Genomic DNA, 14,347 nt, shown 5'->3' with positions numbered 1-14,347 from the left:
CTCTCCTCTGGTCCGTGCTGTTCTGCCCGGAACCCCGGCCTTCAGTGGCTCTTCCCGCTCTGTCACTTGTTTCCTCCTCCGTGCTCCTCCAGTCACGTATGCCCGAGCAGGGGCCATGTCCTCACTGTCCCTCACAGGGTGCTTCGGAGTCAATGGGGTTGCTGAGTTATTTGTTAAAGGTCAGCCCCTCTTTTTGAAGTGGTTTTTTATGCCACACTGACTTCCAGGCCCCCAAACTGCCCTGGCTGCCCTGGGCCCTCACCTTTGACTTCCCCGCTGGCCACTTCACTCTCCCACGCTCCCTCACTCTGGCCTGCTCTCTCTTTGCTCTCTCCGTGGTCAACTCCCTCCTCTCGTGGCTTTACCCAGGGGACGTTCTCTCACACCCTGCCTCTCGCCTTGCTCTCTTAAGTGACCTCCAATGTTGGGGCTCAAAAAACCTGAAAGCGATTTTCAATCCGTCCTTCTCTCTCTCTTTAGCCAGATCTCATCCATCACCGAAGCCTGACTAGATCCTCCAGTATCTGCATGGGGTCCTCTGTTCTCAAGACCCCAGAATGTTTGCCTACCGTCACATCCTTGGCCTTGGAGGAAAACAGCACTGACTCGAACATTCTTGGCTCTGATCCGACTCTCACCAGGCAGATGCCCAGCTGCGGATCCTGCACCCCAGAAGGGAAGCACCACCTCTCACACCCTGATGTTTCAGGGGCAGGCGAAGTACCCGAGTTTCTGGGACTCTTGGTTTTCGAGCTCTAAAATACGTTAAGCACGGCACGGGATGCCTTGGGCTTCTCCAAGTCAGTCAGTGTTTTAAGGCTGGAGATCTCGTGCTCAAATTGTAGGAAAAGGAAAGCGAAGCCCAGCAATGAAATGATACTGAAAGATACCCAAGTCCTGAAAATCGGGGTTTCGTTGATCTCAAATGCTCCCATGCTCCCAGCTGGGAGGCACAGTGGATGGCAACAGTCCCAAAGGGGGAACAGAAAGGAAAAGAACACTCTGAGCAGTCCTCATACTCACATAACTCATGGCAGTCCAGCAGCAAGCCAGTAAGTTGGCTGACATGGGACCGAACAGATCAGATGGGTCCACGTTGGGGGGGGGGGGGTGGGGAGGGCAAAACGATCGAGGGTTTTCTTACCAATTGCATAAGGAGCCTGGTTCCAGCAGAACTGGAAATCTGACGCACAGGGTTGAACCAAAAAAGAGCCCCCATTAAATGGGCAAACCTTTTTATAGATGCAACTGTCTGCAACAAAACAACAGCGACTCATTTTTTTGTTAGAGACAACGCTTAGGGCCGGGTAATTAGATATTTGGAAAACAGGCAACCAGAATAGCATCCTATCTGCTAGGTCTTCACAGCCAGCCGGTACTAACCCTGCCACGACGCCAGGTTCTCAGGCCGGGAGGCAGTCGGAGCCGCGGCCATGACACTACAAGCACTGGCGGCTGCATTTGGGAAGGATTTACTGTGTGCAGGGCACTGAGCTTCACAAAAGTTAGCTTATTTAGTCTGAATGCTTTGAAGCAGGTGCCATGATTATACTCCTTGTGCAGATGGTGAGACTGAGGCCAGGAGAGGTGAAGCGGCTGGTCCAGAGTCTCACAAGTACCACCCGGTGGGGGGGGGGGGGCAGGGTTTGAACAGAGGTGTGCTGGACTGCAGAGAAGAAGGGACACTTGGTGACGGGGCCGCCTGGACGGAGGAGGCCCTCCCGCCTCACTCAGCAGGACAAGCACGGTGGGAGCTGGATACTCCCGCCACTGGCTCCCAACAACCCCCCCCCCCCCCAACATTTTGCTAGGAAAACTTGAAGCCATGTGCCTGTGTCACCTTGGGGAACACGGCCAGAATTAGATTAAGGCCAGGCTGAACAGCCGCCCGTTCCTGGCCTGCTCTGAGCTCGAAGCACAGGTCCAGGTGGCTCAGATCCTCTCAGAGTGAGAAGGTCCGTACAGAAGCAAAAGCTCCTTTTATTCCAGAAGCCCATCATGTTTTACCTGTCCAATCTTATTTTTAATTGAATTATTTTTAATTATTTTAAAAAACAGGTTCATGGAGCTATAATTTATACGCTATAAAATCCATCCACGTTAAGTGTACAATTCACTGTATTTTCTGTAAATTTACAGAGGTGTGCAATGCCACGGTCCAATTTTATGACCTCTCTCTGACCCTAAAAAGAAACTGCACGCCTGCGAAGCAGCCACTCCCACCCCTGGCTGGAACGCAGAGCTGTGTCCCCGCTGTGTGGCGAGGCACGTGTGTGAAAGCTGGAGCTGCTGGGCAGGGCCTGAAGGCTTCAGGAACTGGTTCCTCCTCTCATGATGCCTTTCTGGAGACTTCCTTCCCTGGAGCCACTCCTCAGCCCGCTGGCTCCTCTCACTCTCCCTCCCCACATCCCCGCTTCTGGTGATTCTAAGTGTCACCTACATGCTAATGATGGCTCCCAAATGAAGGTGTCCCGTGGGCACTCTCCCGAGTCCCTGGGGTCTCCTCTAGCGTATCGGGGAGGCACTGATGTGTCCAAACTCAACTCTTGATGTTCCCTCCTAAACTCGCTCCTCTCAGAGTTCCCCTCGTCTCAGGAAATGGTATTCTCCATTTTTCCAGTTGCTCCTGTTCCCAGGGACAGCCTCCCTTCTCTCCTCCCCCACATGCCCTGCTGGATTCGTCAAGCAAATGATCTTGGTTCCCATATTTCAAACACCCCTGGGGCCGGACCACATCTCAGCACCTCCGCTGCTGTGTGCTGGTACAAGCCCCTGCCATCTGTCATCCCACGAGTGCAGGCACGAGCTTCCGTGAAGTTCTCCGCACAGTGGCCCACGGTCCTTTCACCCATAAGTCCCATCCTGTCGCCCCTCTGCTCAAAATCCTCTGGCTGCTCCCCAGAGTAAGAGGCTCTTCATCTCCCAGGCCCCCCCCCCCCCCCCGCCCCCAAATCTGGTCCTCTTCAGATACCATTTTCATCCACTCACACCTACACTCACTCTGCTGGGGCCACACCAGTCAATGAAATACTAGAATGTTCCTGGAACACAAACCCCTTCTTGACTCCCTCAGGGTCTTCTCTCCGAGCGCCCCTCCCAGGCAGGCCTTCCTTTGCCACTTTCCCTAAATGGACACCTGCACTCCCCAACTCCTGAACCCTGGTCCCTCTCCGTTTTATTCCCCTTAGCACCTACTACCGTTCAACATACTGGATGTTTTTCTTGTCCTGTTAATTGTCTACCTGCCCTTAAAAGGTACACTCTGAGAGGCAGGGATCTGTGTATATTTTACTCACTGCTGAAACACCGAGGCATCTTAGGTGCTTAGTAAATATCTGCTGAATGAGTAAATGGCCCTTCCCTCCCTGTCCCCACTCAGGAAGGACAGGTCAGAGATGTGTCCCTCAAGGCTCTGGTCCCTTACACACACCTCCTCTCCACCCCCGAGGCCTGCCCCAACTCCCATCAGAGGCCAGCAAACTGCTGGTGGGTTTGAGGGGGTCTGGGGTGGAGGAGACCTGAACTTGGGGAGCACAGAGCATGCCGGATGGCGGAGAGCAGTGTGAATGTGCCTCGGGGGCTCAGCCTGTCCCACGGTGAAGCTGTCGGCCTGAGAAACGGTCACACAGGCATGGATGAGGTGCCCCAGACTGCAGTTCAGGGGACCCTCCCCTCCCCCTTCCACCTGAATAAGCCCCAGCGACTCCAATAGGTCCCCAGAGATATAGACGGCTCTCCCTCCTGATAACCAATACTGGTGGTTTCTGTACCTGAGGCCGGGGGGGCGGGGGGGGGGGGGCTCCAAATCAGACCGAATTGATTTAGAAAAGTAAGCAAGGCATGTCTCTCGAGGCCCAGAGCTGTGAAGCACGTTAACACCCAGGGTGCTGGCGCCCATGCCTGGCTCTCCCCTAAACTGTGAGCTCACTGCGGTCCCTGGCAGCACCGTTCACTGCCGTGTCTCCAGAATCTAACTCGTGCCTGGCACAGAGAAGGTCATCTGTTGTGGTTTAAAAAGGAAAGCCTGGATCAGGGGCTGGGGTGAAGGGCAGGATTCTGAAAATGTCACAGGAAGCAGCTAGGAGTCCTTGACCTTCACTCCTTTGACTTTGCCCATCCGGCTGGTGGGGAGTGAGCAGGTGACAGACACTATCTCTAGTGTTAAAACGAATTTCCCTGAAGTCCCTTTCTGCGTGTAGAAAAGCCTACGGAGGTTACCAAACAAACTGGATTCTGACTGCTGCTCTGATGAATCTGGAGTTAAAAGGAGGAAAGAGAAAATCTTGCTGTGCCTGGCAACGTGTTATGGACTTCACTGGTAAGATCCTGTTAACCTGCACAGCAGTCACGAGTGGTGGGTTCTGTATTCTTCACGTGACTCATCCGGAAGTTAAGACATAGGTTAGATAGGCTCACACTGAGAACAGCACTTACGTGAGCTTTTCTGGTTTCCTTGCACGATTATCTTTAAAACACCATCAGCAAACAGAGTTCACCTTTCGTAGCGAGATTTATCATTTGCATTAAGTGTGAATCATTACTGCATGCTAAGGTCACAGCCAAGTTTTCTTTCTTTTTAAGTAGACTGACTCTGATATTCAAGATAGAAATGAATCACAAGAAAATAAGATCATCCGTTGAACTACTTACACTTTGTCCCCCTGAAATTTACCGGCAAATACACTTTTCTCAAAGAACATATAACTGGAAGTTGTAATTTCTATTACAAAATACTTTCATCTTTAACATATCTGAGATAAAAATCTCTTTCTACGACACTCTGAATTTATAAAAGCTATTTGTTACTTCATTTTGTTTTTTAATAGAAAGGAAGCTGATAAAAATCAGCTGCAAACACTGCAGGGAGCAAGATCATTCTACAGCACCCTGTTGACAAGGGCCTTTACTGCACAGGCGTCTGATGAAAACAAGCGAACGCAGCAGCCAGTGCGTGTGGGGGAAGGAGTTACAGAAGTGGCCTGGGTGACCGTGGGGAAAACCAATTGGTTCTCTGGGGTTGTTCACCGGGGACCTGGCAGCCTTCTGGGAGAAGGAGGGAGATGGAAAAGGAAAGCCAGATTCCGGACCCAGAGAAACGGACAGAAGTGGCACTGTTTGGGGAAGACAGAGGCAGGTCTGGGAATCTCCGGGATTGCTAAGGCCTTGACCCACGTGGCATCTAAAGACACAGAGCTTATCTTCTGACGGCTCAGTGGGTCTAGGAAAACAGACATACACCGATCCCATGCTGAGATGAAACCAGAGCCTGAAGCCAGGAGACCACCAAAGCCAGGGGTAATGACCTGGAGAGGCCACTTGAACCACACCTGGCACAGCCCTGGGCCACTCCCGCCCAGGGGAACCCAGTCTGCTCCCGTCCATATGCTTCCAGTGTGGTACAGAGAGGATGTCCATCCACATTTGTTTCCGTGTTCCCTTTTCATCTTGGGACTAATCATCCCATTCTGATAACCTGCTCTGTCTTTCTGTTCTGATTTTCTCTCCCACCTAAAATCCTTCCTATCCTTTCAAGCGGTTAAAAGAAAAAAAAAATCGACATCAGTTTGTAAAGCATTTGGCCACAAGTTTTTCTCACAGATTTTTCAATAAATTGAAAAGGCTACCCTTTAAAGCGATTAAAGAAAAAGATAAAGAGATTTTCTAGAAGTGACTTCAAACATGTGTCCCCCCACTCCGCTGGGCCCTGTAACCGGGACACAGGGCGGCAGGGGCAGCCTGGGTCCAGCCCCGGGGGTCCAGGGACCACTCTGGACGCAGTGTGCATATCGGCCCTCTCATCACAGGGGCTGTCAAATCTCACATCTTGCAAGATGAGGTTTACCAAACGGAGTTCTCTGCTGGTAGTTAGCTCTCCCATACTTATTAATCAAAGATTAATCAAAGTATTGGCCCCACGCGGGCCGATTAAAATCACTACTCTAAATCCATACAATTATAGGTGAAAAAATATGTTTTATTGTTTTAGTTAGACTGGGCAGGCAGATCTAGGAAAATGCCTTACTACTTTTAGCCTTAAGAAGATCTTTTGTACTGTAGTATAATATTAGCTTTTGAAAGGCTGAAAATTCTTACAAGACCCTCTTTGATGCATTTGACCTGGTCTGTCCCAAACCCACCCTGCCACCCGACCCAAACCAGCCCAGGTGAGGCCGGATACGCCAGGTTGAGGCTGATTTCGTTAACCCCTGAGAAACAGCGAAGAGTAGAATAGTAACCGTGGCTAAAATTAGGGGCCCTGGAATCAAGAGGGCCCCAAATGTGAACCCTGGGTCTGCTGTTCTGTAGCTGCATGATCTTGAGAAAGACAGGTCACTTCTCCAGGCCTCAGGCGCCTCATCTCCAAATACAGGTAATAAAGGTCCCTGAGAATTAGATGACACAGTCACTGGAATGTATTGAGCCCAGCACACGGCACACAGTAAGGGCTCCCTAAGTGGAAGCCACTGTCACCACCTCGCATCCTGGAGACAGTGCCCTTGAACCATCTCACCAGGAGGTCTGGGAGAGCCAGGTCGGAAATGCAACTCATAGTGGCTCCCTGGGGTGCCCTTAAGGCCACAGGAACAATATGTCAGGTAGATCTATGGCTGAGTCCCTTGGAATTGCCCAGAAAAACAACAGTTAATTTTAGCAACTTACAGTTGTAACACAAGAGGAGCCCGGCTTCTCCGTCTTCGTACACATCGATAGCTGCCACAAAATTAACCTGCAATGGGGAGGGCAGCGGCGGTGAGCAGGCTGGACGCGACATGTTAAAAGACTTTCTCAGGTTCAAAGGTTTAGCGGGGGCCCTTAGCTTTCTGTAGACTCGGGCTCCGTGGGATCACTTCCACCTGGGGCGGCCACGATTGCAACACACAGACCGGCCTCCCCTTCCTTTCTCCACTGGGACTTTGTCACTGTCTTTTCTGCCTTTTGAGGAGCTCGGTGGGGGGCGGGGGTGGGCTCTCTGTTAACAGAACTCCTATCTAGGTAGTGCTCTGGTTCCCCAAGCTTCCTCGCAGGCGTAATTCAGTTCACTCGCACATCGGCCCCGGGGAGCGCGCGGTGTTATTCCCACTTCACCGATGAAGAAAGGGAGGCTCAGTCGGTTGAGCGCCCGACTCTTGATGTCAGCTCAGGTCACGATCTCACAATGTGTGAGATTGAGCCCCGCATCAGGCTCTGTGCTGACAGTGCGGAGCCTGCTTGGGATTCTCTCTCTCTCTCTCTCTCTCTCTGCCCCTCCCCTGCTTGCATGCACACTCTCTCTCAAAACAAATACACTTATTAAAAAAAAAAAGATGAGGCTCAGAGAGGTGAAGTCAGCGAGTAAGTGCCACAGCCAAAGTTTGAATGGGTCTCTGGTCCTTCGCTACCTCACCGCTCTGTACTTGAGCCAGGCTCCCCGCCGCCCCCCGCCCCAAGTGTGGAGAGTGTCACAATCTCGAAACCACTGCGGCAGGTCTTTGCTTCTATTCTCTGGCTCTCCCGCGCTCGGAGGGAGGCAGCACGATGCAACAGAACGGGTGCCGGAAGACCCACTTCTGAGATCTGGGCAAACTCCCCTCCCCAGGCCCTCGGTGCCTGGTTTGAGAACACCGCTCAACCTGGTGATGTCCTGGGTCCCTCCGGAGTTCCAAACCCTGGCCCTCTGTACGTGTCCCGTTCCTCTTACTCCCTCACTTGCCTTCACCCTGCAGTCTGGCCCCCACGCGATCGGGGTCTGCCTTCTCTGGGCTCGACAAAGATTTCCTTCTTCCCAGAGCTGAAGAGGTCTGGCCAATGCTCATCTCTGCCCAGCTCTCCACTGCCTCTGACCCCTGGCATCTCCCTTCCTCTCGCCTGCTCTCCTACCCCAGAGTCCTCTTCAGGTCTAGGCCCTTCCCTCACTTAGAAAAACGCTCATCTTTTATGGCTTCACCTTTTACTCTGAGCTCAAAATCCCTAACCCTCCCACCTCAGGCACCTGTTCTCCTCAGCCCCTGGCTCACGTTTCTAAGCCTTTCGTTCTTGTTCTCAACCCAACAGATTCCACGTCCAAGTCACCGAGAGGCAGGAGGCGGTGCAGGGGAGCGGGTGGGAGCACGGACACTGGTCAGGCGGACCCGAGAGAAAATCCCGCCTACACCACTTACTGCCTCTGTGGCTTGTGGCAAACGGCTTAACCTCCGGCCCTAGGTGTTCACCTGTGAAAGTGGTATATAAGGATAATGCTCCCTTTGCTGGAGTGTAATGAGAATTCCACAAGACGCGGAGGAGAGTGCACAATCAGCACTATTATCTTTCTCTCATACAGGACTACCTTCCTTCTAACCTCCTCCTTTGTGTGAGCAGAGCTAGCCCCGAAGTCTCAGGGCACCCCCACACCCTAGAGCCCCGCAGCATCCTCTTCAGGGTCTCTCAGGTGTCTTTTGTGTGCCTGCTGTCGCCCCGGGCTGGGACCCGTCTCCTTCAGTTCGTCTCTCCCGCCCCTTCCAGAGTCTGTGCTGCCCAGGGCCACCGGGGCTCCTCCGGAAGACTCTCCGCCCGGCAGCCCTCCTCTTTGCGGTCATCAACATCCCTGGGCTGAGCCCTCACTGGCCACCCTCAGCCAGGGCTTCTGCCTTGGCTCTGGCTTCCCTCCGGTGGAACCCTGGCCCCCTCCGTCTGTCATCACCTGGCACTGTACTAGGTGCCATGAAGCACACAGAAAAAAATAAGGCAGGGTTCCACCTCTCAAGGAAAAACCAGAAAAGTGTGTAAATACATAAAACAAGGTACAACGAGGCAAATGCCACAAGCAAGAGTTGTGGGTGCTTTAGAGGGGGTGGGAGACCGCGAGGCTCAAGTCTGGGAGCAGAAAGACTTGGGGGTCAAATCCCAGATAATCCCCCTTCTGCTATGTAGCAGACCCCTCTATTTTTATCATGCGCATCGTGTGTGTCACTGTCTGATGCTCACTTATTTGTCCGTTTATTGGAGCCCTCCTCCCCGGGGGAACATGAGCTTCGTGAAGCAGAGGCCTCGCCTATAGATGTTCAGCACCTAGACTGGGCCTGGCACAGGGCAGGAGCAGAACTGATACTCGGCGAATGCATGACTGACTACAGGAAATCTTTGTGGCCTACTCCCATCGTGCCTCGGGACATGGCTATGGAGGCTACAGCAGGCTGGGGGTTAAGGGCACAGAATCAGACAGCCTGGGTTCAAGTCCTGTCTCTGCTACTTATTAGCTGTGTAGTTTTGGGTCCAGTGACTCCTCCTTTCTGAGCCTCAGCTTCCTTTTCTGCAAAAATGGGGACGCGAACAGCACATTCCCTACAGGCTGTTGGGCACATTTTGTGAGATAATGTTCACGAAGTGCTCCAGCATGGGGCTGACACTCAGTCCACTGCTTGGACTTGATCATTGCCTCCTTGGGCACTCCTTACCATTTTGTTCAGACCTCTGTTAACACTCAGCACAGCGAGACCCATTTCATGCTTCAATATGTATGTTGGTTTCCCTGGGGGAAGGGCCTGGTGGGAGTCGATCTCCGTAGCATTGTTTCTTGACCAGGTGAGGACATCAGAATCAACTAGAGAGCTTTAAAAAATATATTCTAGGGGGCGCCTGGGCAGCTCAGTCAGTTAAGCATCCAACTTTGGCTCAGGTCATGATCTCACGGTTCATGAGTTCGAGGCCGTCAGCGCAGAGCCCGCTTGGGATCCTCTGTCTCCCTCTCTCCGCCCCTGCCCTGCTCGTGTGTGCACACACACAAGCTCTCTCCCTCAAAAATAAATAAACATTAAAAAAAGAGAGAGTTAAAAAAATATATATATTTGCTCTAGAGATCCTGATATAGTAGGTCTAGGGTAGGACACGGGTGTTAGCTTTTAATTTTCTATTTGATTAAAAATAAGTATTTCACTTTATTGGCATCTTAAAATGATAAAAGTAACATATGGTGGTTGTGAAAATTCAAAACACAGACTTGAAACAAGCCAAGTCTGCAACCCACCGTCCCCAGCCCCAGCTGAAAGTGGGAACCACTGTCGGGTCAGTGTCTGGCCTTCCCATGTGATTCTGGGGTGAGCTCCCGACTGAGACCCACTGGGTTCCAGGCCTTTGGTCAAGATGGGGACTCAGGCCCAGCAACTAAGCCAGAGACCCAGATCTCATTACCAGGTGTGCCGTCCCCTCTAGAGGACACCTTTGCTTTGGGAAAGAGGCCAATGCTGGCTGCTGGAGCCGGGGCAGTAGGTCACGATAGGCCTGCTGGTAAAAGGAACTTGATGTTGACTTTCAGATGGCTGCTCTGGTGCTTCTTAAACATTTCCTCTCTTGACCTAGGGTTCTCTTAGCCCCTGAGATGGGGCTGAAAGCTGAAATGGGAATCGAATGGGCTTGGCTGAGAAGAGAAGAGGAGTGGAGGCAGGAAACTAGGCCAGAAAATCTACACTGTGCACAGAGCAGCAGTGTGAGTAACTTGAATGACCCAGAAATGCCCAGTGACTATGGGGAGGTCGGCCTCTCTCTGTCCTGCCTCCATAGCACCGGGGTCTGTGCCGCAGGAACATTCTGGGGAAAAGCTAGCCCTGGTCCTGCAGGCCGTTCCTGACTGGTTATGGGAAAACGCTTTGTTCATTACCTCGGTCATTTCCCTAGGGCTTATTTTTCCAATTAGACAGGAAATTCCTTGCAAAGGTGAGTCGCTGTGTCTGAGCACCCACGTCTGCTTAGCTACCACTCAGCTGCTGGGGATGTACCCGAAGATGGAACGTACACATTGACCCACTTAGATCGAGGGAAGGGCTTAAAAAAAAATTTTTTTTTTAAATTTTTTATTTTAGGGGAAAAACTCAGTGACTTAGTTTTTAAAAGCATATTGAAAAAAAGAGAACACTTTAGAATTATTCCTCCTTTCAGAAAAACAAAACACAGGAGTCACCCAAGAAAACTGCCTTTAATGTGATTTTTCCTCAGCCTTAAGAGGAATCTTAAGAGGAAAAAAAATCCACAAACACTCTAATGAATTATCAGGGTATTAAATATAAGTAAACAGTAATTGCCAGCAGAAAAAGCACATAAAGTCTTAGGAAACTAGTCGCTAGGAAAGGGACTGACTGTGCAGAGACCTACTGGGCCATGATTTTTCTACGTCCTTTAGCTGGTCACACAGGTTTTGAAAAGCAAGAAGGACAAGAACTTTTCAAGCCAAGTTGGGCCCTCCCTCCTCAGAAGCTGGAAAAGGCTACTGGTTCCCAGGTACTGGGATAGAGGGGCTGCTCTCCCGGCTCTAAATTAGGAAGAGTTTCAGGACAGACTCGTTCTACTAGGTCCATACTGGCATCATCTGGCAAGACTTAAAACGGATTGATTCCCACACACCACACACCCAGAAATTCTGATTTAATTGATTTGGGGTGGGGTCAGAGCACTGACCTTTTTATTTTATTTATTTATTTTTTAAATTGTTTTTATTTATTTTTGACAGAGAGAGAGACAGAGCATGAGCAGGGGAGGGGCAGAGAGAGAGGGAGACACAGAATCCGAAGCAGCCTCCAGGCTCCGAGCTGTCAGCCCAGAGCCTGACATGGGGCTCGAACTCACAGATCGTGAGATCATGACCTGAGCTGAAATCAAGAGTTATTAACCAACTGAGCCACCCAGGTGCCCCATGATTATTCTATTTCTTAAAATCTTGCTCTCATTTGGTGTTAAGTTTTCTTAATACCGTAATTAGCAATTTTTATGAATATTTGGGTAGTGCCCTAACGCAAGCTGTATTTTTTTTTTTTTTTTAATCTCTTGTAAAGCATAATCAGGAAGAATTCTGCAGTCTCTTGGACCTAGCGGAACAGGGCTGGAGGAAGCCTGTGGGTCTGGAAGTTCTCATCAGGAACTACGCCCCACTCCACGGCATCCTTGTCCTCGGCACCTAAGCCGGAGTGTTGGCTCTGCACCACGCAAGCCTCATGTGGCTCCAGTGTTATCTGGTCTTGCCCTGCGTGACAGGGGCCTGGATCCTGTCCAAACCTAGGACATGCCTGCGCACTGTGCAGCTCAGTCTGGAGGCAGACTCTCGTCCCTTCCTCCTTTCCTAGGGGGCCTTTTTCAGGGATGGAGACCTGCTCCAGTCACCTGGTCTCCAAGTTGTGTGTGAGTCTGCAGGGCTACGGAGAGAATAAGGCCCTTGGGGTGTGAATGGCCAGAGGTTCTCGTTGGTGTAGTTACTTAAGTGGAGCTTTTTGACCCTTCACTTCTCCTTTATGAGGAAGAACAGAATGGCAGGGGGAGATTTGGGAAAGCTGAGCAGGGAATGGGGCAGTTAGATTAGATTGAACCAGTTTGAGCAACAGCAGTGGCAACTTCATGTGGCACAGCCCACAGAATGTATCACAAAACAGTGCTATGATCAATCAGACCTAATTAAAAAAATTTTTTTAATGTTTATTTATCTATGAGAGACTGTGAGAGACAGAATGTGAGCAGGGGAGGGGCGGAGAGAGAGACACACACACACACACACACACACACACACACACACACACACACACACACACACAGAATCCGAAGCAGGCTCCAGGCTCTTGAGCTGTCGGTACAGAGCCCGATGTGGGGCTCGAACCCATGAACCGTGAGATCATGACCTGAGCTGAAGTCGGACACCCAACTGACTGAGCCACCCAGGCGCCACCATGATTAAGATGTCTTTAAGATTACGTTTATGAGGCCCCTGGGTGGCTCAGTCGGTTAAGCATCCGACTTCAGCTCAGGTCATGATCTCACGGTTCGTGGGTTCGGGCCCCGCATCGGGCTCTGTACCGACAGCTCAGAGCCTGGAGCCTGCTTTGGATTCTGTGTCTCCCTCTCTCTCTCTCTCCCCTCCCCCACTCACACTCTGTCTCTCTCTCAAAAAAATGAATAAACATTAAAAAAAATATTAAGAAAAAAAGACATCCTAATGATGGCATCACAAGGTTAGAAGAAGCACTCCTAGTCTTCTTGGATTTTCACTTGCCCCTACACCTGCCAACTCACCCTGTTGGCCTCCACGTGGTGCAGCCGAAAGGCCTCCCCCGTGCTCTCATTCACCACATCGAACTGGTGCCGGTAAGCCACACAGATGAGATTGTCACTCTCTTCAGTTGGCCCATCTACTAAGGTCATCACCGCGGGAGAGTCGGACAGACAGATCTCCTGTGGTTGATGGTGACATGGAGAAGGGGTCAGGACACAGAGCAGCCGTTTTCATCAACCCTCCCCCCCACCCCCCACCCCCCGCCTGCCCACCTCCATGCAGAGGAGGGTCCCCTCCCCAGGCAGGGAAGGTGGAGACCGGGAAAGAGGGGCAGGGACTGTACCAGACTCCCCCCCACCAAACCTGTCCTCAAAACCCACAATTGGCAAAAGTGATTCAATAGTATGGTCCACATTAGCTCTCAGATAGTCCAGCCCTGTCCTATGATTTAATAATAAAAAAATAATAATGGCTAACCTTGTCGAGCACTTAACACAGTGCCAGGCACTGTTCTCCCTGAATCCTCCTAACAACCTTATGAAGTAGATGAGGCTTTATTCTATTTTACAGATAACGAAAGTGGGGCTCGAAGGTCACATGACTTGCCCACACTCGCACAGTTAAATGTGGTAGAACCAAGATTTGAGCGCAGGAGAGCTGATACTCCACATAAATGTACATGCTCTACGCGAACAGTCATTAAGATGGCTAATTACTGTATTAAGAAGATTAACACCTAATTAGAGCAAGATTTTAACTTGTTTTAACTTAACTGTTATGCTGTTCAATCCTTAAATTGAATGTGAGCAGAAACTGATATGCATAATTCAGGCGGCTTTAATTCTGGCAAAAATAATTGCTCAGCTCATCCACAGGCGAAGTTTGCCTTAGTAGCCAATGTGTGACACAGGTCACATAACGTACCAACAATTTAAAAAAGGGAAGAGACAGTAAGAGCAGGAAAGGGACGGGGCCCCCAAGGAGGCTTCTCTCGCAAGGTCCCACCCTCAGCAGAGCCCTAAATCCTCTAAGGCAGGCCGGGCAGCTTCTTCCACCTCTCCAGCCATCAAAGCCACCAGGGTCTCTTGCTAGGATCCTGCGTTAGCCTCTTAGAGGGTCTCCTCCTTTATGCTCAGGGCTCCCTCCATACCCTTCTCTGTCCAGCAGCCAGCAAAATCCTTTCAAAACATGTCACTTCGCTGCTTCAACCCTTCCAATGGCTGCCCCTTCTTCCTCAGAGTCGAAACCAAAATCCTAGCAACGGCCTTCAAGGCTCTCTGACCTCCCGCCTTGTTCCCTTGGCTCCAGCCACTGCGGCCTCTTGACTGTGCCTTGACCGGGGCCTCCGGTTCTTAACTGGCT

General features: G+C 51.0%; 1 protein-coding gene and 1 long non-coding RNA gene across 10 annotated transcripts in view; one reads left to right on the top strand and one right to left on the bottom strand.

Moving 5' to 3' along the window:
• The window catches only part of GARNL3 (GTPase activating Rap/RanGAP domain like 3), a 151,144-nt gene that overhangs the window by 7,361 nt on the left and 129,436 nt on the right, over positions 1 to 14,347 (bottom strand). For all 9 annotated transcript variants that reach the window (XM_086684043.1, XM_086684042.1, XM_086684041.1 and 6 more), the window contains 3 exons: positions 13,006 to 13,164; positions 6,661 to 6,727; positions 1,145 to 1,252 (listed from right to left, as the gene is read on the bottom strand). In XM_086684043.1, coding sequence (XP_086540169.1) covers positions 1,145 to 1,252; positions 6,661 to 6,727; positions 13,006 to 13,164 — 334 coding nt within the window. The remainder of the gene's footprint in view (positions 1 to 1,144; positions 1,253 to 6,660; positions 6,728 to 13,005; positions 13,165 to 14,347) is intronic.
• On the top strand, positions 3,987 to 5,571 carry LOC147575070 (uncharacterized). Its single transcript, XR_015243079.1, has 2 exons — positions 3,987 to 4,318; positions 4,827 to 5,571. It is a non-coding gene; the product is annotated as an uncharacterized LOC147575070 (long non-coding RNA).

Source organism: Puma concolor, chromosome D4 (genome assembly GCF_028749965.1).
Source record: "Puma concolor isolate L17-30 chromosome D4, mPumCon1.1.hap2, whole genome shotgun sequence".
Lineage (NCBI taxonomy): Eukaryota > Metazoa > Chordata > Mammalia > Carnivora > Felidae > Puma > Puma concolor.
The sequence above is the reverse complement of the archived record's forward strand: the minus strand, read 5'-3'. Positions and strand labels throughout refer to the sequence as shown.